This window comes from Canis lupus, chromosome 20 (assembly GCF_011100685.1).
Source record: "Canis lupus familiaris isolate Mischka breed German Shepherd chromosome 20, alternate assembly UU_Cfam_GSD_1.0, whole genome shotgun sequence".
NCBI classification, from domain to species: Eukaryota; Metazoa; Chordata; class Mammalia; order Carnivora; family Canidae; genus Canis; species Canis lupus.
The window spans coordinates 46,472,719-46,496,983 of record NC_049241.1 but is presented as its reverse complement, the minus strand read 5'-3'; the positions used below and the strand labels follow the sequence as shown (position 1 = coordinate 46,496,983).

Genomic DNA, 24,265 nt, shown 5'->3' with positions numbered 1-24,265 from the left:
TCTTCCAGTTATAGTCACTGGATTTGAACCAGCCTAACACTTGCATACTGCTGTGGCATAAAGAGATTCACTTCAGGTTAAAAATAATGCCAAGATTACGGTCAGCTTCTCTGGGGGATGCCAACACCTGCAAGCATATAAAGAAGCGAAAGTGCAGAGAACACCACCAAGACAGAATGAAAATAGAAGAGCATGAAGACCTGAAAGAGGGAAGGGGAAAGTCAAAACAAAAAAGGGGCAAATCTTATAAAAGCAGAGAAAACTAAACACAGAGCAACATGGAAAGGAGAGGAAGGCCAGGTGACAAGAAGCGGAGAAAGAAAAGTAGACAACACCTGGGAGAAGGACCCAGAGGTAAGTACACAGCTACAGCACCTCCGTGGCTAGCTGCTTCCTCCTGCCTGGTGCACTTGCCCGACATGGTCATTGGGGGAGTCTGTCACCCTCACTCAGCTCCTTTGGACCTTAGACTACGGTGCCTGCTATCACACCCTGCATGACCTCTAGGGCTTAAAACCCTGGCACGCTCCCAAAGCACATCTCCCTAGAGCAGGGCCCACAGAGGAAGCCAAGTCAGGCAGGCTGTTTGTCAAGGTGAGAGCAGCCACGGCCAGACGGCACATCTCCTGCCACTGGCTCACAGGAATGGACTGCATAAGCCCCAGAGGCCCTCACCTTGATGGCAAAGGTTCCCTTCCCACCAACAATCAGAGAGGCTCAGGTCTGAAATACATTTCCAGTGGGATTTTTTTTTAATATCTCATGGTAGACAAGAAAGAAATTTCCAAGCTACTGTAATTCTAGTGAAAAGAGTTACAGTATTTGGGGCATACAGAGTTAACAACCATCTCCCAACTTCCCAACTGCTTCTGAGCAATTACATCCACACACAAGAAAAACATGACCCTGAATAGTCTGGAAAGGCCACTGAAGCACCAGACCCAAAGGTCCAACCATTTGTGCTAAGGGCTCATCCCCCAGTCTATGGCCAGGTTTCAATCCCACACGATTCACAAGTGACAGAAAACCACAAAAGTATGCCTCAACTATTCTTCTCTATGGGAATCAATTCAGTTAAGCTGGGACAATGACCACAGTTAGAAGCTTCCATCTGATTACTCATACTTCAGCTATTGCAAAAGCAAAAGAAGGGAAAAAGAGGGAAACACTAGCTGGCACTTCCTCTCACTACCCCGCCTCATCCTGGGGACAGTGGAAATCATGTCTGCAAGCTGCCCAATATGCCACTGAGACCGCGCTGAAGACACTAATACCATGAATCGCCCAGTGACTGGTGGTCAATGTGGCCAGCTTGTGGGCAAAGATCTCCATCACAACCAGCTCCCCCATGCAGGCAGCGGCTCCCAGTGGGACTGTTACAGCTGTTGGGACAGAGCACACTGAGAGTGGACACCAGAGCTGTTCCCCTCTCTCTGACCCCGAAGTTAGCCCAGGGCCAAGCCTGGGGCACAGGCACAAAGGGAGAGTGAGGGGACAAGGCTTTTCAGTGTCAGAGGCTGCAGAGAGCTGGGTGAGGTCTTTGAAAATGGAAGTAGGACACAGCCAGCCCGGACAGCGATCTCCTTCGCCAACCCACTCTGCTAAGAGGCCATCTTCAACTCGCAGTGACTGAAATATTGATGAGGCTCGATTGTAATTTTCTCTTTTTTTTTAAAAGATTTTATTTATTTATTCATGAGAGACACAGAAAGAAGAGAGAGGCAGAGATACAGGCAGAGGGAGAAACAGGCTCCATGCAGGGAGCCTGAGGTGGGACTTGATCCCAGGTCTGCAGGATCACGCCCTGGACTGAAGGCGGCGCTTAAACCACTGAGCCACCGGGGCTGCCCTCGATTGTAATTTTCAATTTGACCTTTCAGTTGCTCGTGGTATCTTAAAATACTCAGAGATAACATGAAAAGTTCCTTTGGCCTCTTTGCTCTATCCTCCAGCCTCGATGTAATTTATAAGCAGGGTGACAGGGAAGGGAGTGTACTAAGAACAAGTTCACAGCCTTTGGCTGGGAGAGCTTTGAACATGACAGTTCATGTGAGCACACACAATTTTAATGCAGGAGAAAGCATCTTGAGATTACGAACACAGTAGTACCACTTTAGAGGGGAAATCCTCTGATGATCGGGGTTCTAGCCATTCCTAAACCTCTGAGGATTGAGTCCACCCAGATCTGATCCCCACTTTTGTCCACAGGCAGGACCCTTCCTAAATCTTTATGCCCGGAATCAGAATTCCCATTCTTCCCACAAAAGATGTGCTTTCATGCAAAACAAAACAATGATTGCCAACCTTGCTCACTTCAAACTGGCATTTCTTAAACTCATTTTAAGACTTTTGGAGAAAAAGTTTAGTTCCTTGCTCTGATAAATAGGGGGTCACATTTATGGAGCACTCAATGTTTCCTATCCAGTACACCTCATTTAATCTTCCAACACCACTATGGCACAGGTATATTGTTGGTCCTAATTTATGGGTGTTGAGACTGAGGGTACCTTGCCCAAGGTGACAGAGCCAATAAGGGAGAGAGCTAGAGGAGCACCCAGGTCATGTGGCCCTTAACCTACTTTGCAACTGGAAAAAATAGTCCAGGCATGACAGAACTGGGCACTGGTCACAGTACAGCCTCCCATCCATGGAAGCCTGGGAAAAAATGCATGCATGTGATTATGTAATGGTGCATTTTATTCAATCCAAGAGGTGAGAGTGCAAGATTCAACTCAAGTATATAAACAGATTTGAAAACCAGTGCAGCCTGTCATTTCCCCCAGAAAACAAGACCCCATAATGGCTGTATCTTTTTTTTTTTTTTTTTAATTCAAGTGTGGTCAGCACACAGTGTTATATCAGTGTCAGGTGTACAATATAGTGATTCCATATTTCCATATATTACTCAGTGCTCATCAAGATAATTGTATTCTTTAATCCCCATTGTCTGTTTCCCCCATCCCCACCCACCTCCCCTCTGGTAACCATCAGTTTGTTCTCTGTAGTTAAAAGTCTGGTTTTGGTTTGTCTTTTTCTCTTTGTTGTTTGTTTTATTTCTTAAATTCCACATCCGAGTGAAATTATGTGGTATTTTTCTTTTTCTGACTGACTTACTTCACTTGGCATAATACTCTCTAGTTCCATCCAAGTTGTTGCAAATGGCAAGATTTCATTCTTCTTTATGGCTCAGTAGTATTCCATCGTGTATATATATATATATATATATATATATATAGTTCCTCTTTATCCATTCATCTATCGATAGACACTTGGGGCTTTTTCCATAGTTTGACTATTGTAAATAATGTTGCAATAAACATAGGGGTGCATATATCCCTTCATATTAGTGATTTTGTGTCCTTTGGTAACTACTCAGTAGTGCAATTACTAGATTGCAGGGTAGTTCTATTTTAAATTTTTTGAGGAACCTTAATACTGTCTTACAGAGTGGCTGCACTAGTTTGTATTCCCACCAACAGTGAATGAGGATTCCACTTTCCCCACATCATCGTCAACGCTTGTTTCTTGTGTTTTTGATGTTAGCCATTCTGACTGGTGTGAGGTAATATCTCACTGTGGTTCTGTTTTGCATTTCCCTGATGATGAGTGATACTGGAAGAACAAATATTTTTTAAATGTCTATACCACTCCCAAGCAATGTACACTTTAACGCACTCCCTATCAAAATACAGCATTTTGGGGCGTCCCTGATGGCTCAGCGGTTTAGCGCCGCCTTCAGCCCAGGGTGTGATCCTGGAGACCCGGGATCGAGTCCCACATCGGGCTCCCTACATGGAGCCTGCTTCTCCCTCTGCCTGTGTCTCTGCCTCTCTCTGTGTGTCTCTCATGAATAAATAAATAAAATCCTTTAAAAAATAAAAAAAATAGGAGATCCTTGGGTGGCTCAGCGGTTTAGCGCCTGCCTTCAGCCCAGGGTGCGATCCTGGAGTCCCAGGATCAAGTCCCGCATCGGGCTCCCGACATGGAGCCTGCTCCTCCCTCCTCCTGTGTCTCTGCATCTCTCTCTCTCTCTCTGTCTATCATAAATAAGTAAATCTTAAAAATAAAAAAATACAGCAGTTTTCACAGAACTAGAACAAACAATCCTACAATTTGTATGAACCACAAAAGACCCTGAATACCCACAGTAATCTTGAAAAACAAAACTGGAGAGATCACAATTTGAGACTTCAAGTTATATTACAAAACTGTAGCAACCAAAACAGTATGGTGCTGGCACAAAAAGAGATAGATAGATCAATGGAAACAATAAAAGTCCAGAAATAAACCCATAATTATATGGTCAATTAATAATCTTCAACAAAGCAGGAAAAAATATCCAATAGGGAAAAAATAGTCTCTTCAACAAAAGGTGTTGGGAAAACTGAACAGCAACATGCAGAAAAATTAAACTGGACCACTTTCTTACAAAATACATAAAAATAAACTCAAAATGGATTAAAGACCTAAATGTGAGACCCAAAACTATAATAATCATAGAAGAGAACACAGGCAATAATTTCTATGACACTGGTCATAGCAACATCCTTCTAGATGGGTCTCCCTAGGCAAGAGAACTAGAAAAAAAGTAAACTATTGGGACATCATCAAAATAAAAGGCTTCTACACAGCAAAGGGAAACAACCAACAAAACTGAAAGACAACCTACTGAATGGGAGAAGATATTTGCAAATGATGTATCTGATAAAGGGTTAGTATCTAAAATATATAAAGAACTTATACAACTCAACATCAAAGAAAAAAATCTAATTTTAAAAAATGGGCAGATGACATGAACAGACATTTCTCCAAAGAAGGTAACCATGAAAAGATTCATTCATTCATTCATTTCATGTCACAGACACATGAAAAGATGCTCCATATCATGCATCATCAGGGAAATGCAAATAGTGTGCTTTTCAACCAGGTTGCCAAGTTTTGTGGGAATTAGGCAGGTAACACTAAACAACATCCAGATCTGAGTTTCTACTTGGGAAACCAGATGCTGATACAAAACTGCAGCCCACGGGGTGCCTGGCTGGCTCAGTTGATAGAGCACGCAATTCTTGATCTCAAAGTTGTGACTTCAAGCCCCACATTGGGTGCGGAGATTACTTAAATAAATAAAACTTAAAATAATAATGATTTTTTTTTAAATGCAGCCCAAAGAAGTGTTCACACTTAATAGTCCTTATGTTTCTCTCTTCCACTTACCATTAGCAGCCCTCACTGCTTGCAAAGCCATTACCTTGGCTATGTGCACAGTCATATTCTGCAGCTGAGGAAACTGGGATCTAGCTCAGCAGCATTTAAAAACATTAAAAAACACTGAGGCATCCCTAACCTCCCAGGGACTGACAGCTCTTTCCAACTGCTCCATCGGAGGTTTCTAAACCAGAGTTATGGTAAGCATTGCTGAGAAAAGAAGAACACTGATGTGAGAGAGAGCTTTTATAATCACAAGGAAAAAGAGATCCTAATTTAAAAATGAGCAAAGTAGAAGGCAAAGGCGATTCAGAAAGAAAAGACACAGCAAAGTTGGGGGAAATGTTCAATTTCCGCATTGCAAAACAGAAGTGCCAGCGTTTGCTATCAGGTTGGCAGAGTCAGCAAAGGGGGAACAAGCATTTTGGGTCCTGTGGGTGGGAAGATGACCAACTGTCTTCTCTGGAGGGCCATACAACACTGCACACTTAACGTGTACACCCCTGATATGCAGGCTTCACTTGATTCCTACCAAACTCCAGCAAGATTTTTTTTTTGTAGATAAAAATAAGATTATTCTAAAACATAGAGAGACAAGCAAAAGAACCAAAATAGCTAAAACAATTTTGAAGAAGAAAAATAAAGTGGGAGAAGCAGTCTACCTGGTTTCAAGTCTCACTGTAAGGTAGCGTGGCAGTGATGAAGGGGTAGACACGCAGAGCCATGGAACAGAATGGAGAGCCCAGAAACAGACCCACACGGGTATACTCAACTGACTACTGACAGAGGTGCAGAGCCATTCAGGAGGAAAGAGGCCTGAGCGGCACATGGCAGTGAAGCAAATGGACATCCAGAAGAAAATGAGCCTCAACCTAAGTCTCACACTTTCTACAAAAATTAACTCCAAATGGATCACAGGCTTAAATGGAAAACTGAACACTTTTGAGAAAAAAAAAAAAAAAAAATAGAAGAAAATATTTAGGATCAAGGTCAGAGTTCTTAGACTTGATACTAAAAGGCTCACTCATAAAAGGAAAAATTGAGGGGTGCCCAGGTGGCTCAGTCAGTTGAGTTTCTGCCTTTAGCTCAGGTCAGGTTCCTGGGAAAATAAAACCTGCATCAGGCTCCCTGCTGGGACGTGAGCATGCTTTTCCCTCTCCCTTTGCCTGCCACTCCCACTACTTGTGCTCTCACTGCCAAATAAATAAAACCTTAAAAAAAAAAAAGGGGAAAAATTGATAAATTGGGCCTCATCAAAATTAAAAATGTTTGCTCTGTGAAAGACCTTGGTAAGAGGATGACGAGCCAAGTCACAGAAATATTTGCAAATCACAGATCTCACAAAACATTAGTATCCAGAATATATAAAGAACCCTCAAAACTCAATGGCACAAAAGCAAATGATGGGGGGTGGGGTGGTGCCTGACTGGCTCAGTCAGTAGGGCATGCGACTTGACCTTGGGGTAGTGAGTTCAACTCCCACGTTGGGTATAGTTTACTTAAAAAAAAAAAAAAAAAAAAAAGGCCAATGATCAAATGAGAACACGGACAAAAGACATGAAGAGGTATAAGAGGTATTTCACCCAAGAGGACATACAGATGGCCAGTAAGCCCATGAAAAGATGGTCAGCATACGTTAGTCATTAGGGAAATGCTAATTTCCTAAAAACCACAGGGAAATGCCACCACACAGCCATCAGAATGGTGAAAATAACAATGACACCACTGATTACACTGAGAAACCGGATCACTCACACATTGACAGTGAGAAGGTAAAAAGGTACAGCTACTCTGGAAAACAGTTTAACAGTTTCTTAAAAAGAACTAAGCCTGCAACTGTCACAGGACCCAGCAATTGTCCTGGGCATCCATCCAGAGAAATGAAGACTTGGGTTCATGTAACACCCTGTACTCAGATGGTTAGCGCAGCTTTACTCATAATTGCCCCGAACTGGAAACACACCAGATGTCCTTCAATGGGAGATTGGTTAAATGAACTGTGACGCCCCCTCCCCACCCGTGGAGCACCACTTGGCAATGAAAAATCCCTAGCAATGAACTAATACACACAACAATCTGGAAGGATCTCCAGAGGATTATACTAAGTAAAAAAGGCCAATTTCCAAAGGTTATGTCCTGTATGATTCTATTATATAACATCATTAAAATGCTGAATTTAGGGTGCCTGGGTGGCTCGGTCAGTTAAGTATCTGCCTTTGGCTCAGGTCATGATCTCAGGGTCCTGGGATCCAGCCCCACATCAGACTCCCTTCCCCCTCTCCTACTAGCTCTTATTCTCTCTCACTCTCTCTCTCACTATCTGTGTTATTCTTGTCTCTCATTGTCGCTCTTGAATACATAAAATCTTTTTTTAAAAACTGATAAAAGTGCTGAAATTCTAGAAAGGAACAGCAGTGGATGCCAGAGGTTAAGGAAGGCATAGGAGTGGCTAAAAGAATCAAGAGTAAGGATCTCCGTGTGGAATGGAATTGGTCTGCATCTGACTGCAGCAATGTCAAAGTTTCAGCCGTGATGGTGTACTACAGATTTGCTGCTACCACTGCAGGAAACAGAGTGAAGAATACACAGGATTACTCTCTGCATTTTTTTTTAACTGCATGTAAATCTATAATTACCTCAAAATAATTTTTAAAAAGATACTGAGAAAGACAGGAAACCTCACAACAAAATAAGGTGACATTTTGAGACAATCAGGGAAATCTGCAAATGGACTTGGTATCAATCAGGTAATGCTAAAGAATGATTACATGTGTAAGGTGTTGATATGGCACTATGGTTACAAAATGAAAAGTGGTCTTTCTGTCAGAGATGCAAATTGAAACATGATTTCTGAGATTTCCTTTTTCAAGATATTTTCAGAGAGAGCAATGAGAGCATGGGGGAAAGGGAGAGAAGGAGAGAGAGAGAGAAAGAGAGAATCTCAAGTGGACTCCCAACTCAGTGAGGAGCACGATGGCTTAATTTCACAATCCTGAGATCACAACCCAAGCTGAAATCAAGAGTTGAGGTGCCAAACCAACTGAGCCACCAGGCGCCTCAATTTCTGAGATTTAAAATAAAAACCTCAGAAATAGGGGATCCCTGGGTGGCTCAGCGGTTCAGCGCCTGCCTTTGGCCCAGGGCGTGATCCTGGGGTCCCGGGATCGAGTCCCAGGTCGGGCTCCCTGCGTGGAGCCTGCTTCTCCCTCTGCCTGTCTCTGCCTCTCTCTCTCTCTCTCTCTCTCTCATGAATAAATAAATAAATTCTAAAAAAAAAAAAAAAAAAAGCTTCAGAAATAAAAATGTATGTGGAAAAAATGCATATGGCAGAGGACAAGGGATAGTAGACAACTGCAGAGAGACTTGCAAAACAGCATTTGTTGGGGTGCCTGGATGGCTCACTCAATAGAGCATATGACTCAATCTGAGGGTCGTGAATTCAAGCCCTATGTTGGGCATGGAGCCAGTTTTTAAAAAAAAGGCATTTGTTGTAAATGGTGCTAGGCACATGGGAGTTCATTAACCTCTTCCCTCTACTTTGAGGGTATGTAAAATGTTACATAATTAAAGACCAACATTTGATATGTCTCTGCTTTGTCAAGGATCCTAATAGTACAAGCCATCTCAGGTGTTAAGTATTAGAAACGAAGAGTAGCTTTATCACCAGCAGTGTCATACTTTTATCAAACAATAAAAACTAGCACTTCTTTAACACACACACACACACACTCTTCTGCTACTGTAAGGTCTCGCCCTGGGAGTCTACCCTGAGGAAGTGATCAACTATGCAGGAGGTGAGGAAAGGCAAGAGGGTTGTATCAGCTTACCCTGCTGGAGGGCCAGGACTCCAGGTGAGGGCAAAGATTGAAAACAGGTGAGGATCCGGGCAGAACATTTACAAGTGAGGTATGATCGTCATGTATTGGCTAAGTCCAAAGGGAGGGCCCAAACCAGCAAACATAGTTATGACCTGGCTGGTAAGCCCATAACGATCATATATGCACATGGACCAGAATGTGGCAGGATGGACGCCATATGCTAACAGTGGTTCCTACCAGTGAACTGGCTACCCCTGCCTCCCCTCTCTGCCGTGGCTGAGTCTGTCAGTGTTCTACATTAGTGCATACTGCTTTTGTAAATAAGAAAAGGAAAGAACCACATACAAGAGGAGGGATGTAAAGCTACAGGATTCTCCCTGGGGGCCCAAATGACCACCATGATGAAGGACTAGGGGAAGATGTGTACCTGCCATTCAGCACAGCATGCAGGGCCTCTGTCTAACCCACTTGGAACACAAGGCCTGGGGTGGGAACATGTCATGGGGGGGTGGGTAAGGCGTGCAAGTAAGGCCTCCCCACCTATGAGGAGAACCAAAGAACAGAAGAACCATGCCTGGAAGTTTTGACATGCAATGAAGCATCCTCAAGGCAAACAAGACAGCCAGAGGGAGTTCTAGGCCAGGAACTATCAGGAGGAAGACAGTCTCAAGATATAAAAGCATCAGTGCTCCCAGGAGACCACTGCCCTTGGCCCTGTCTGCCAGAAATGGAAGTAAAAGAGAAACCATGGTCACCTGAGGCAACCTTCCCACCTTGACATGCTGCCCTGTATAGAAGGCAGGGTCCAAGGAGGAGACTTAGGCCCAAAGGTCTCCACCCACACCTCTTTGCCTGGCATTCCTAGCACCAAAGGAAACAGAACCAGAGAGGTCAACCAGAGGTGCCACCAGACAAATATGGACTCAAGTCCAACCTACCACCAGAGTACTGTACAATTCTGGGGAGAGTGAACAACCTCTCTGTACCTCAGTTTCTTCATTTGGAAACTAAGGATGAGCATGCCCTCTACCAGAGTCTGGCATGGGGTAAGCACTCCTCCAATGCCAGCTGTTTACAGGCCCGTTTTCTTCCTTGTCCTCTCCTTCCACCAGCTCCAATGGGAAAATGTATCCCATCCCTATAAATGTGTCCCTAGGTCAGTTCCACCCTAGACTATCAACCTCCCCCCTACTCTTCACAGACAACTTCCTGAAAGAGTGGTCTGCCTTGGAACTTGTAAATTCATTCATTCGTGCGTTCAACACACACATGTTAAGGCCATACTATGAGGAAGAATCAAGGATACAAAAGGGTGTGAGACAGAGCTCCAGTGCTCAAGATGAGGAGACAGGCCTGAAAGGTTGAGAGCATGACTACATCACAAGGTGCCACAGGAAATGAGGTCTACGACCGAAGCCTCCAGGGCCTGAGCCACGGGTCAGGGATGGGCAAGGTGTCTCCAAGGCAGAGGGGGCCGCCAGGAACTTGGGAGTCATTCAGCACAATTTCAGCCAGCCGGTAAGGGTGGACCCAGTGAGTAACAGAGTCTGTACCCACCCACTGAAAAGCCCGGAATGTGGTCCCCATGGTGACCTGAGCAGATGTGCTAGCGACCAGTGAACTGAATAAGCACTTAGCTACTCGGAGTAGGTGACAGAAGAGCCACCAGGGACAGACTTCGGTGGGCCTCCAGGAGGGGAAGGCCAAGGAATGCAGCCACTCACTCTGCACAAACACAGAGAAAGGGGGCTGTTCACCTTTAAATACTTTACTCTGGGATGTCCTCAAGGGCCATCAAGGTGGAAATCTCATTCTCATTCAAGCAGTCTCTTTCTACAGAGTGCCTGGCGGTGCTCCTACTCTGGAGGGGAATGTCATCACACATGACAATGCATACTGAAGGCTGTTAAGTGCTGGGAGAACAGATAGGGGTGGTGGGGGCGCTTGGCAGACCAAACATGCACCTGTGAGAGTGGGGAGACCACCACGGCCCCAGCTGAGCCTGCCTGAGGGGCTACAGGACAAGGAGCACCTGCACTGAAGCACTGGGGTAGACAGGCCTACAACACAGATGGAAAGAGTCCCCACTGGTGGGCAAACACCAAGGCAGTGGGATCCTGAAGGAACCAGGGGCTGAGCATGTAGGGAGGGGTATGGGGTTTAGTGCAGCCACACAGAGGGCAGGTGGATAAGACAGAAAAGGATCAGGCAATAAGCTCCCGGTGGAGAATGGGGCAGATTCTAGCCTGTTCTCCCAAAAATACTGCTTAAGATCAAAAGCAACCCTGGCCTCCCTAGAGCCCTTTCTGGTGTCACTCTTCCCAGTATCTCACAGAACACCCCCCCCCCCCCCCCCCGCCCATCCATTCTGTCTTTCCTTCTCTGCACAGTGGACCAGGCCCTGAACAGACTCACAGGGGTGACAGGGTCCCCACACAGCAGGGCACCTATTGTCTTCCTTGAGAATGCCCACTGCCCATGGCCCACAGTGCTCCCAACTTTTCCCAAGTGTGCCCTGAATCTTCCCAAAATTCCTTTCCTGGATCAGCCACACTGGGGTTCCAACATCTCTACCATCTTCTACCATATCTGAGTCCTGGCCCGATATTTCACTACCTCTTAAGCAGGCACACTGCCCAGGACTCAGGGATCCCCAAGGCAGATTGGGTCAGCAGCTCTCCGTGCCCCTCCCCTCCTCTCTGTGGGTGGCAGCAGCAGCCAACCAGCACCCACTGCTCTTCTACAGAGCCTGGATCCTCTAGGCACCAGGCACCGAGTAGGCTCCTGGATTCCACTGTGAGCAAAAAACACTCACCACTACCACAGGGGAGCGGAGCACAGTGATCTGCTCAGGGAACAAACACTGAAGAGTAAACACTGGCAGGAGCAGGGGGAGGAATTCACACAGTGGTCACTCCCCAGCTGGTCACTCCCCAGCTCAGAAAAGACCCTTTGTGGTTGGTGAGGAGCACAAGATTCAAACTCTCAGCCATCCCCTGCCCCTTCTGAGCTAATTCCACTACCCACATCCAACACACACCCATACACCTGGATGCTGATACATATTCACCCAGAGACGCTTGCACACACTTGTGCACACACAGCACTCAATCCCAGCTTTCCCTTCCTGCACTGGCAGATGCCCTACGTCCTGCGCACCATACACTCCTTATCTTGACACAAATCATTCCCTGTGCCTGAGGCAGGGGTGGGGGGGGGTGGGGAGGGGCTGGCGCGGCTCAAGGCCAATTACCTCCCAGCCCCAAAACCGACCCCCTGCTTTAAAAAGCCACCCAAATTCCCCCCCAAAAGAAATGCATCTCTCCTCCACATTCCCATAGCCCCAAATCTACAAATGGGACATTTCTTAATGTCCAATTTTTGTCAAGGCTACTGTAACAACTGGGGCTCCCTCCTTCCTATATTTTCAATTCTGGGGTGTAGGGAGTGGGGTAGAAGTCTCAGATTTATTCTACCTCTTGCAATGCTGGCACTGTAAGTGAAGCTTCCGTAGACTTTTTTTTTTTTTTTTAATAAACTGTTTACAGAATGGGTAAGATATTGATGGAGCCTCAGGAGGGAGTGGGTGAGATGGGTGCAGAGATGTTGATGCTCAAGCAGACACAGCTCCACTACTTAGCAGCAGAGTGAAGACAAGTTACAAAGCCTCTTGGGGCCTCAGTTTTCCCATCCATGAAGTGGGAATAATACAGTGTCTGCCCTGAGGACTACCTCAAGTACCAGATGAGAACATGTAGGTAAAGCACTCTACAAACCCCAAGACGCTACTGTGTCCATTACTACCCTTCTTAATACTATCACTGAGACAGAGGAGCAAGCTTTATTGACCAGGAATCATGGGGGATGGGAAGGGAAGTCAGGCAAGGCTACTAATCAGGGCGTGTTTGGCAGGAATTAAATCACAGTCCTTACAACACACCACACCAAATGATCTTTGCCAAAAAATAATAAAATATTTCACCAAATGTTGGATACGCTGCAGTACATGTTGTACTCATACTCTCACTCAACTAGCTGGCTGAGCCACTCCCAAGAGTCTTTTACTAGTTCTCTTAGTCTTATTTATTTTTTTAAAAGAAGTGGGCAATTGCACACACAGTAGGTTAAGTGCTTAGCAGCTGTAAATTAAAGGATAATTTTTGGTAGCTAAAAGGCAACATAGAATTAAATCAAGAGGCCGAATGCCAACAGAATGAGCTCGGCATGAAAGAAAATGCCGATTCCCTGAGCTGGTGTGTAGGCGAGAGAAACAGCAGCACTTACTTGCACCCACTCAGCAACCGTGGACATCTGCTCATCCCCTATGGAATCCTCTTCTCCATGGATTGTGTCCACAGTGGATCCAGGGGTACAGCACTGAGGGCACAGAGACCCTTCTGGTCTTGATCAAAGAACACTCCCAACAGGAGAAATGTTCTCAATAGCACACACCTAGGTCGGTTGCATGTGGGCACCTCTAGCCATAAACAGTGCTGTTTCTAGCTGTTTCTAGGATGTGGAGTAATTTAGGGGGCTAATCCATGCCCCCAACTTTCCAGTCCTGGCTTAATAATCTCCCTGTGAGGACCTCACCATCAACAGGCCTTTTCTCTCTCTCTCTCTCTCTTTTTTTTTTTTGTTTGTTTCCCCCTTTAAAAGCAGTCCGAAAAATCATTTCCTTTCCCCACTGGGTAAGTAAAGCGGCAAACATCCTTGTGGATTAAGAAAAGCCAATTTTCAGGGCACCTGGGTGGCTCAGCGGTTGAGCATCTGCCTTCGGCTCAGGGCGTGATCCCGGGTCCAGGGAATGAGTCCCGCATCGGGCTTCCTACAGGGAACCTGCTTCTCCCTCTGCCTATGTCTCTTGCCTGTCTCTCTCTCTCTCTCTCTCTCTCTCAAGAATAAATAAAATCTTAAAAAAAAAAAAAAAAGGAAGACACATCTTCTATGACTCCACAGGTATGCTTATTACTGTCATTAGTAAATCAGAGAACACCCTCCCCACACCTCATAGCTGAAGTGCAGAGACATGGGCAGCCCTGTGAAAGGTGGGGGCCTGGCCATCAGGATGCTGGCCCTCAAGGCCTCCCTGAGTTACCTCACCAGCGCAGTAGGTTCCTGCTTCTTCACCAAGGAGATAAGACATTTCCACTCAACTACTGTGAATGGCAGCTAGAGACTGCTCCTGGCTGCTATTTGGAGCGAGCAGCCGCCAATCAACAGTCATCACCCGCTTGCTACAGGGACTAGGGACACAGCAGGGACAGGGCTGCTCCTGCCCACCCCCTAGGAGCCCACGGTGCAGTGTCCACAGGAGAGAACACTGGTTTTGGAGCTGCAATCTGATCCAAGCACGCACCCCAACTCCCTGGGAGGCCTGGAACCTGTCATTTTAGCTCTATCCTTCTCAGTTTCCTTGTTCAGAAACGAGCACAGACAGTGACAATGACACTTCCCTAATGGGGAGTCAGTGGTGAATGGGCACAAAGTGGGTGTCCAACCACACTCCCTTACTTCTGTACAAGACCTGCACCCCCAATCTCTCCCCAACACCTAGGTTACCAGAGTCAGGGAAGGAGGCTCTGACAGGGTCAGAGAGGATGATGAGTGGCCTGTCTCAAAGGCTGGACCCATCTGCTTCCTCCAGTCCTGCTGGAACAGAAGAGGAAAAAAAGGAAGGAAGACCCAGGCCCTCTCTTCCTCCTTTCCTTATTTCCAACCCAGTGGAGGCAATTCATTCCGCTTCTGCAGGCTGCCACCTGACCTCCATGAGGGTATCTGCCACCTGGGGTCCTATCTATCTGTGTGCCTGGGAACCCAGCTCCAATTGAGCCATCTAAAGGGTGGGGGCTCCGTTTTATTTCTCTTAGTCCCAGACCAGCATAGGATGGGTGCTCAGCAAATGGGATGTGACAGTGACCCCAGGAGCTAGGCTGCTTCTCAACTGCACCTAAATGTAGGGCCCCATCAAGCCCGGAGGGCCCACTGCAAGGTGATGGCTCTTGTCTCAACTGACCCAGCTACCCACCTGGCAACACCCAGGAAAGCTGGTCTTGCTTTGCTAGCTGAACACACCCCACCTGCCTCTTCTTCCTCCCCACACTTAGAAGGCTCTGGTGCAAATAACCATCTCACACATTCCTTCAATCACCAACCCCTTCTGCTCTTCCGGAAACCACCTCAGGCCAGGCTACTCTTTATCACTTCATGCCCACATCACAACTAACGTCTCTGAGCTAGTACCCAGCTCTGCCCATTCTCTATGCCACCAGTCACTTCACTCCTTAAGATCCTGCCATAGCCCTTACCTGCCTCACATACTGTGGACCTGCCCTATCACTCTGCCATTCCTTCAACAGATGATTACTGAGCACCTGGGGAACAGGGACGAGTTAAAACAGGCCTTTGTGGACCTAGTCTACATGGTAGGAGAGAATGACCATCAATCTAATAATCCCACCAATAGAAAATTACAGGCTGGGATGTGGAAAAGTACAGAGTATCCCCACAGGCAGCAACAGAGAAGCTGGGCCAGCCTGTCAGGGAAGGCTTTAGCTGAGGAAGTGATGTGCCAACTGAGATATGAGGAGGAGCAGAGGTTAACCCAGAAATAAAGTGGGGGATAGAATATCTCAGAAAAGGGCCATAAAATCACGTGCAAAGGCCCTGAGGCAAGAGGGCATGTCACCTGAACAAGTAACTGAAAGGAAGACCCAGGGGTTGGGACACCTGGGTGGGTCAGTCAGTTGAGTGTCTGCCTTCAGCTCAGGTCATGATACCAGAGTCCTGGGATTGAGCTCACTGCTCAGCGGGGAGCCTGCTTCTCCCTCTCCTTCTGTCCCTCTCCCAGCTTGTGAGCTTGCTTGCTCGCTCTCTGTCTCTCAAATAAATATTTTTTAAAAAGGCCCAGGGGCCGCAGGGCAGAGCAAACAGGGAGGGCAAAACTGGGAAAGTGGGATGCAGATGAGTAGGAAGCTGGATGGGGCAGAAGCCCAATTCCAGTCTGCAGTGACGGACAACCAGCCCTCCGGGCACCATCCTTTCCTGCTCTCAACCAGTGTCTACAAAAGGAGAACTGACTTTGTATCAGCTGGTCTGAAACAGAATTGGTAAATTGATTCTGCCATCAAGAGTACAACAATCCCACCCAATAGGTAAGGCCAGACGGAAGTCTGAGGACATGGCTGTTTGTGGTCATCTGCAACTTCTACTTCCCTCCAGCAGTTTGTGACACTAAGGGCTGGGCCTACTATGGCAGGCAGAGCATTCCAAGGAGCCCTCTGGGTCACCCAGCAGGCAGGTCTCCTTCCCACTATTCCCCACTCCCTCAACATGGGCCGCTCTCTAAGCAAGCAGACACCGTATCAGTCCCTTTTGTCTCAGGTCAATCTGTAGGCCAAGCACAGACTGTGTTCCATTTACCAAACCACCTCCTTCCTTTAATCTCTAAATCACTGTAGTTAAAAGAGGGCTGTGGACCCCAGAGAACACAGTCCTGGCCTCACATTTGGCCCTTTGAGCTAGAATCCCAGCGTCTTGGCTTCTGTTCATTTTGTTCTGCCTCCGTCTGAAAAAGCATTCGTTCCTCTCTTCCCAGCATCCCCACAGCCCAGCCCAAATGCCCCTTCTCCAAGTGGACGCAAGTTATCCACCCCTCATCCAGCTCTGACCACTCATGGCCTGTGCCTCCACTGTGGCCTGGATCAAACCAACCCTCCTCATGGGCCAGGCATGGCTTACTCATTTCTGCATCAGTCTCAGTGAAGCAACAAATACCCACTTGAGCAGGGAAACCTGTAAAGACGATAAGGCTGCCTTGCCATTTCTCCCATGACTTTTCAGTGAGATATGATTAAAACAAAATAAGAATTTAAACAAATGATCTTCTCTCCATCAGACTCCACAGTATCTAGAGGTTAGGTGGCACAACCACTGAGACACAAGAGAGAAGCAGACACTGGCAGAGGGAGAAACAAGCTCCCTGTGGGGAGCCTGGTGCAGGACTCGATCCCAGGATCACGCCCTGAGCCGAGGGCAGACGCTCAACCACTGAGCCACCCAGGCGTCCCACGACCAGTTTAAAACCAAATGAGATCTCACACTGTTGTATGCTTGGCAGTTAAAATAATAATAATAATAAAAAGAGGCACCTGGGTGGCTCTGTCAATTAAGCCTCCGACTCAACTACGGTCTTGATCTCAGGGTCATGAGCTCAAGCCCTGCACTGGGTTCCATGCTGGGCATGGAGCCTACTTAAATAAACAAACAAATAGAACCGACAATGCAACACAGAGCCCCAGGCCTGCATTAGATGAGCTGCATCAGTGCAAGCTCGCCAGGTGTGACCATTCACAAGTAACATATGCCTCTGGGCCTCAGTTTACCCTTTTATAAAGTGAGAATAAGACTGACTAGGGTGACTTGGGAGGATACAGTGAGCAATGCAAAATGCCTTTCCTGGTCAGTCTGTGGCGCCTGAGGCCTCCCCAACCTCACACGTGGACCATAGACTCCGAGTCAGTTCTCACTGTGCAGATCACTTCACCCTGGGACACACTACATACTTGTTTGTTTCCTTCCACCTGTGCCCTGCTCCTGAGACCCTCGGCTATGTGGGACAGGGCTGTCTTCCAGTTCACAGCTACATCCCACTGCCCTGGAAGTGCCCAGCAAAGAGAAGATGCCTGATATGTATCTGCTGAATGAACAGTGCACACATAAGGTGCTGACATTCCACTGTCAGGAGGCAGACACATAATATAGAATTACTGTCAGCTCGCACGTGGAGAAACTGAAAACACTACACAATTGAGGGCACTGAAAGAACATCTGGGGACCCTAACACTGAAAACACACACACCCTAAAGGGACCTCAAATGAAAATGGGAAGGGGAAGTCCTCTTTGGGAAAGAATGTGTAGTAGCTTTCTGCACGGACGCCAGATATTCAGGTGAGGTCTGCATGGGGAGAGCCTGAGAGCACCCCCTCAGTGGCTGACAGGGTGCCTCTCATGAAGGTGACAGCAGCTGTATCCATCTGTCGGTATGATGACATGAAGTGGCTTGAGGCATCAGAGAGTTGACACTCAGCTCTCAAGTACCACCTGATCAAAGACATTCACTTCCCAGATCAGCTGATCGGCTAAAGAAATAGGCATAGCTAAGTTGCTTTAAAGTTCAAAATTGGGGGATCCCTGGGTGGCTCAGTGGTTTAGCGCCTGCCTTCGGCCCAGGCCATGATCCTGGAGTCCCGGGATTGAGTCCCACGTCGGGCTCCCTGCATGGAGCCTGCTTCTCCCTCTGCCTGTGTCTCTGCCTCTCTCTCTGTGTCTGTCATGAATAAATAAATAAAATCTTAAAAAAAATAAAAAATAAAAAAAATAAAGTTCAAAATTGAGGCTGAGGGAGCAAAACGTACTTAACTGGGAGCTACTCAGCTCACAAATGCCAGGCCAGAGCAGGTCAGTAAGATACAGACAGGGAATTCAGGATCTTCCAGGGCAGGGCCAGTCTTTACTCTAAAAACCTCCTCTCTACCCACCAATTTATAACACATCACCATTAGCATTCTAGTAAGACAGAGAGACTAGCAATTATTTTAGAGAAAAAAACAAGGAACGAAAGGACAAACAAGTGTCCCAAGCACTTGGCATTCACTGCAGACACGTTCACCGGGTGTTGCTCTGGGCGAGGTGCCCAGAAGGCTGCCTGGAAGAAGGGAAAGAGCAGGGCTCTGCAGGCAGACAGATGTGGGCTCAACTCACCAACTATGGGACTTCCGTTACCTAAATCCCTTTGGTTCTCAGTTTTCTGTTTGCAAAATGGGAACAAAAACCTCCTAGAACCTGGCACCCATTAAAAAGATGATGTATCTTAAGTGCTTGGGCATAGGAAGCACATGGCAGAGGAGGAGGACCCCAGTGGCACCTGGGGGTGGGGGTGTGGAATTCCTTGCACAGGGCACTCTCTTCATCAATGAGCCCAAGGCTTTCCATGTGCTTCTTGGGTCGAGGGCCACACAAGGGACCCACAAAAGGTGCAGCAGAGAGAACTGTCATTGGGGTGGGACTGAGGGAAGACACCACCAAGGAGGCCTCCGAGAGTGGCCTCCAGTGGGCAGAACGTGGGGAAGGCTACAGCAGGAGGTCACAGCATGAGGAGGGAGCAACAGCACCACGGAGGGCATAGGGGGAGCACTGGGAAGAGCAAGGGTATATGGGGAAATGGTGCAAGTGTGGGAGACCAAGCCGGCAAGGTCAGGTGGAGGCACAGGGGGCGTGGGAAATGCTAAACCAGGAGCAGTCGAGCTGGACATACTGAGGGGAGTGAAACAGGAGCAGCTGGAAGTTGCTGGAGCAGGGAGGGTGGTTGTGTGGAATGAACTAAGAGGGAGAGGCTAAGTAGGAAGGGGGACAGCCCCAGCCCTGTGAACTTATGGATGTGGCAAGAAGGTGGCCAATTCCAGCAAACAACCAATGGGGGTGGGGTGTGGGGTTGGCAAGGGAGAAAAGAGAGGCTAGACTCTGGAAGGGTCCTGGTAGGGAAAGGGCATCCTCTGTGGGGAGGCCCTAAAACAGGAGCAGAGAGAAAGGATGCAGAAGACAATGAAGGCCAACTGGTGGGTTCCAGTGACCCATGTGGTAGGGCTCAAGGATGACCAACGACAGGCCACTGGGGTTAAGGATGGCATGATGCCCAGTAGCTTAAGAGACCACATGGTACAAAGGGGGTGAGGGACATGGGTCATATCTGGGGTCAGAGAAGCACAGTGGAGCTGTGGTTGGAGGCAGGGAGAAACAGAAATCACCCAGACGCCAGTGGAGGAAGAAATCAACCCTAGAATCCTCACTTTTCAAACGGGAAAGATTTGTATTCAGAGACTATACAGTGAAAGAGGTGTCACAGATCCTGGGGATAATAGAGCAGACCAGGAAAGATGCCAATAGGAAAAGTGCTGGGGACAGAGAAGAAACACCCCTTTCTCCCTCTGCAAACCTGCTGGCAACCACTTTACTCACCTTCAACTGGCCACCCGTGTTCCAAGTGCACTTGGCACCTCAGTCCAACCAGAGCACAGCCTCATGCTCCAGGGGGCTCCCTGACTGCCACCCACCAGAAACTATCCTGGAATCATACCCATGCTTGAACCTGTGTGATCCCTCAGCTGGGCTAAAAACACATGGAAGGGCTACACCTCCCACCTAGGGCAACAGGAACACCTGGCGCAGAACTCCACATAAGAAGAGGTATAGAGAAATGTTGGCATAGCTACCTAAGGAAGAAAAGCTGGTCATGCCTTTGTTTGACATATAAAGGAACAAGAAAAAAATATAGAAGTCAGAGACCTAAAGCTGTCACAGGCTCCTGGCTGACGGTCTCTTGCAAGGCCTCTTTCAATTCCACTCCCACCCCTAGCCCCATTCCACACATGGAGAAGAAAAGCCATCTGTAACTAGCGCTCATAGGTGTAAGTCTCAGATTCCTGCTTCATGAGTTTACCAGACACCTCCTGGGTGCTGGTCATAGGAACAAGAGGCCTGTACCTGCTCTCACTGGGTGCCTGGTCTAATGGGGGAGAAACAGACATCTGTAGACCATGATTGGTACTGAGGGGTGTGTGGACACTAGCACACTGCTAGTGCTACGGCAGAGGGGTCAGCAAAGGCCTCTGGGAAGAATGAGCTACCACCTAAAGACAGGAAAAGAGCCAGGCACTGAAAGCACCAAGAGAAGAAACTATGAAGAGAACTTCAGGAAGAAGGAACAACCAGTGAGGATACCCTGAGGTCAGACTATAGGAGGAGCTTGGACTATAGGAGGAGTAAAAAAGCAGCTAGCATGGCTGCAGTGTGGGTACAGGTAAAGCATGAGGTGGGAGAGGGCAGGCAGGTACCAGACCAGCAAGGCTTCCTGAGAAGGAATTGAGATCTTATTCCAAAAGGTGCTAAGCAGGGCAGCACGGGTGGCTCAGCGGTTTAGCACTGCCTTCAGCGGTTTAGCACTGCCTTCGGCCCAGGGCATGACCCTGGAGACCTGGGATCGAGTCCTACATCGGGCTCCCTGCATGGAGACTGCTTCTCCCTCTGCCTGTGTCTCTTCCTCTCTCTCTCTCTCCCTCCCTCTGTGTCTCTCATGAATAAATATTTAAAAAAGAAAAAAAAAGGTGCTAAGCAGGTGAATCACATGACCGGATTCAGGTTTTCTTACCTTAACCCACAAGGGCAAACCACTGCCCTCCTCCGAGGCTAATTCTTCATCAGTAAAATAAGAATTCCCCTCCCCTTGTTGTGTGGATAAGTGTCAACATGTTAAGAAGCACTTAAACTCTAAAGCACTCAATAAACATTAGCCATTATTTTCATTAAAGTTCAAACTAGGGCTACTGTCAAAATGTGATAGGAATTCTAAAAAGGTTCCCCCAAAAAACTGGGAGCACTTTCTCATTAATCGAACCTGTACCCCACACACACACACACACACATACCCTCAACTGTAACAACTGGCCAATGACAACAATACCCCACATCTGTAGAGCACCTAGTTTACATAGCACTTTGGTGTCTGCTATGAGAATGCTAGTCAATAACCACTGGTCTTTAATACTTTTAATTTAGTGACAGTGTTACAAATTGGCTGGTTCTTGCTAGATTTAGCAGGTGTGCATGTGTTCCTCCTCTGAACAGCAGCTGGTCATGGTCATGTCAACACATCTATCCGCTCTCTCTCAAGGTTTAGCATTCCTGCTGCTGTGGTCTACATTCCCATATGTCCCAATCTGCCAGAGAATTAAATGATGATAATACAGTATCACTGTGTGCTGTGATGTGCCTGGCACTGCACTACGCACTTTACAGGCTTAATCTTCACGTTATCCCAATACTCCTTATATATCCATTTTCCAAATGAGTTCTAAACGTGTCGCTCAAGGAAACTCAGAGAAATAAATGATGGAGCCAAGAAATAAACACAAGACGATAATGACCCCGTGTCTTCACTCTTACTCCCACCTCTGTGCCAGATATACTTCAGGCAAAATGCTTATCGTACGGTGCTTGGTACGACACGGGTATTCCGTCAATAGAGGCGGCTGTTATTAGCAGGGCACAGGTAGTTTCCACTTCCCATGAGAGTGTCACCTCCGGGAGAGCAGCGACCTTGTCTGTCTGGGGGACGGCTGCACTCCCTGCACGTCTGACGGAGAAATGAATGAACGTCGCTCCCAGGGAGCAGGGCTGCCTGCGCAAGGCTCCTTGTTGCACGCATCTGTCGCGCCACTGCTCCTGCCCCTTAGTAAGACCACCAAGCGCATCTGACGGCATGGAGAGGGTCTCGGGGACGTGCGATCTCCTCTTTCTCGATTCAAGGGTGGCAGAAACAGCTCCCAAGGAAGAGAGGCGGTGAGTCCGGGATCGCGCTGCGGGAGGGTCCCGGCTCTGGCAGGGCTCTCCGCCCCACCACCCCGGCGGGGACACCGTCCGCCCCGGCGCTGGGACCCGGCAGGAGACAAAGACCCGCGGGGCCGACGCACCGGCAGGAAGGCTCACTCCCCTCGCCCACCTCCCCGAATGAGAGCCCGCTGCCACAGCGCCTCGCCCTGCCCGAGCTGCGGCGAAGGCCGGGCGCGGGGCCGAGCCAGGGCCCGGGCCGTGCAGACACAGGCAGCGGCCCCGCCTGTACGCCACCCGCAGAGGGTCGCCAGGGCGCGGGAGGCCGCGGGCTGGGCCGGCCTGTCACCTTCAGGACCGCCCGCCCACTCGCCCGCCCTCCGCGGGGGCGCCTCAGCGCGAGCCGCCGCCGCCCGGCTGGGGCTCCCCGCGCATCAGCCTGTCCGCCGCGCCAGCCTCGCGCCCCGCGCCCTCGCGCTGCACCCCCTCCCGCCGGCCCGTACCTGCTGGGAGAGCGGGATGAGCGGAGCCGCCATCTTCCCGCGGACTCGGGCTCCGAGCGCCGGGGAGACGGGGGCGGTGCCGCGCGTGCGCACGGGGGCGAGGGGCGGTGCGCGCGCAGCTGGGTCCGGGCGAGGGCGGGGCCGAAGCGGGGCTGCGCACGCGCAACCGAACACCAGGGGGCGGGGCCGGGGGCGGGGCCGGGGGCGGGGCCGTTCACGCCTAGCCCAGCCGGGAGGGGGCGGGGGCGGGGGCGGGGCCGGGGAGGAGCGCAGGACCCCCAGCGCGCGCCAAGCTCACCTGCTCACTTACCCGCGGCCCGGCCCGCTGCCTAAGTCTGACGCGCTCTCGTTCATCCCCTTCCCGGTGCACCTGCCAAACGCCTTGTGGGGAGTTGTTGCCCACCCCGCAGAGGGTCAGGAACCCCGCGGTGCCCAAACGCTCCCTGTTTCTAGGATAGGGGTGTGTGTGTGTTAAGTTCCCAACTGCCACTTTCTGGCACAGTGACCTTGGCAAGTCACCTAAGTACTTTCTCTGAGCCCCCAGTCCCCTTCTGAAAAGAGGGGATGGTAATAGGTGTTTGCTGTTATTCCCCCTCCACGTCTCACACTGTGCCTGGCACAGAGCTGGGCCTGATGTTTCCTGGAGAACCGATACTGGAGGGGACATTTATTGCTTTAGATGTTTTGTCTTCTATTGCCTAGGGACACACACTCATCTGTGGCTAGTTTCCACCAACAGGGCAGCCAAGCAGCTGACCACAGTGGCACAAGGTTTCCTTAGGGCAGGTGGGCCTCCCTTGCCTGGCCTCCTGTGATGGTCGCACAGTAAACCTAGCCAGGCAACCGTGTCTTAGGCAGGCAAGCCAGGAGGCCATGTGATCGCAGGGGTGGGGCACAGGTTCCTGTCCACCTCCTCCATTTTGGAGTCAAGCTGCTGCTGGTCTTAATGAGACACCCATGAGCCAATAGCAATGAGATAAGACCATGTGTCATCTGATCCTCTCTTGAGACTGTTTTGCAGTCTTAGTTCCAAGTTTTCAAGCTTAGCATGCTCCTTTACCCTTCCGTTCAATATGTAAAGAGCAATGGGAAGCCACCAGAGGGTTTGAACACAATCAGATTTGTGTTCTAGAATGGTGACTCTCAATGCAGCAGGCAAAGTGGCCTGAGCATCGATGGATGGATGGATGGGGGTGGGCCAGCTGAAAAGCCAGAGCAGTGGTCCAGGTGTGGTAATAGAGGCTTTTAGCTGTCTTGACTCCTTTATCAGTCTGTGTTCCATAAGGAAACGTCATGTCATTCTAGATATTTCAGGCAGAGGACCATTTGATATAGGAGAATAAGTGTAAAAGTTT

General features: G+C 48.7%; 1 protein-coding gene across 10 annotated transcripts in view; it reads right to left on the bottom strand.

Moving 5' to 3' along the window:
* The window catches only part of EPS15L1 (epidermal growth factor receptor pathway substrate 15 like 1), a 96,862-nt gene extending 73,846 nt beyond the window's left edge, over positions 1-23,016 (bottom strand). For 9 of the 10 annotated variants that reach the window (XM_038566971.1, XM_038566972.1, XM_038566979.1 and 6 more), the window contains exon 1: positions 22,911-23,016. In XM_038566971.1, coding sequence (XP_038422899.1) covers positions 22,911-22,943 — 33 coding nt within the window. In that variant the 5' untranslated portion in view covers positions 22,944-23,016. The remainder of the gene's footprint in view (positions 1-22,910) is intronic. The other variant, XM_038566976.1, reaches the window with a different exon arrangement.
* Between the last annotated feature and the right edge of the window lie 1,249 nt (positions 23,017-24,265).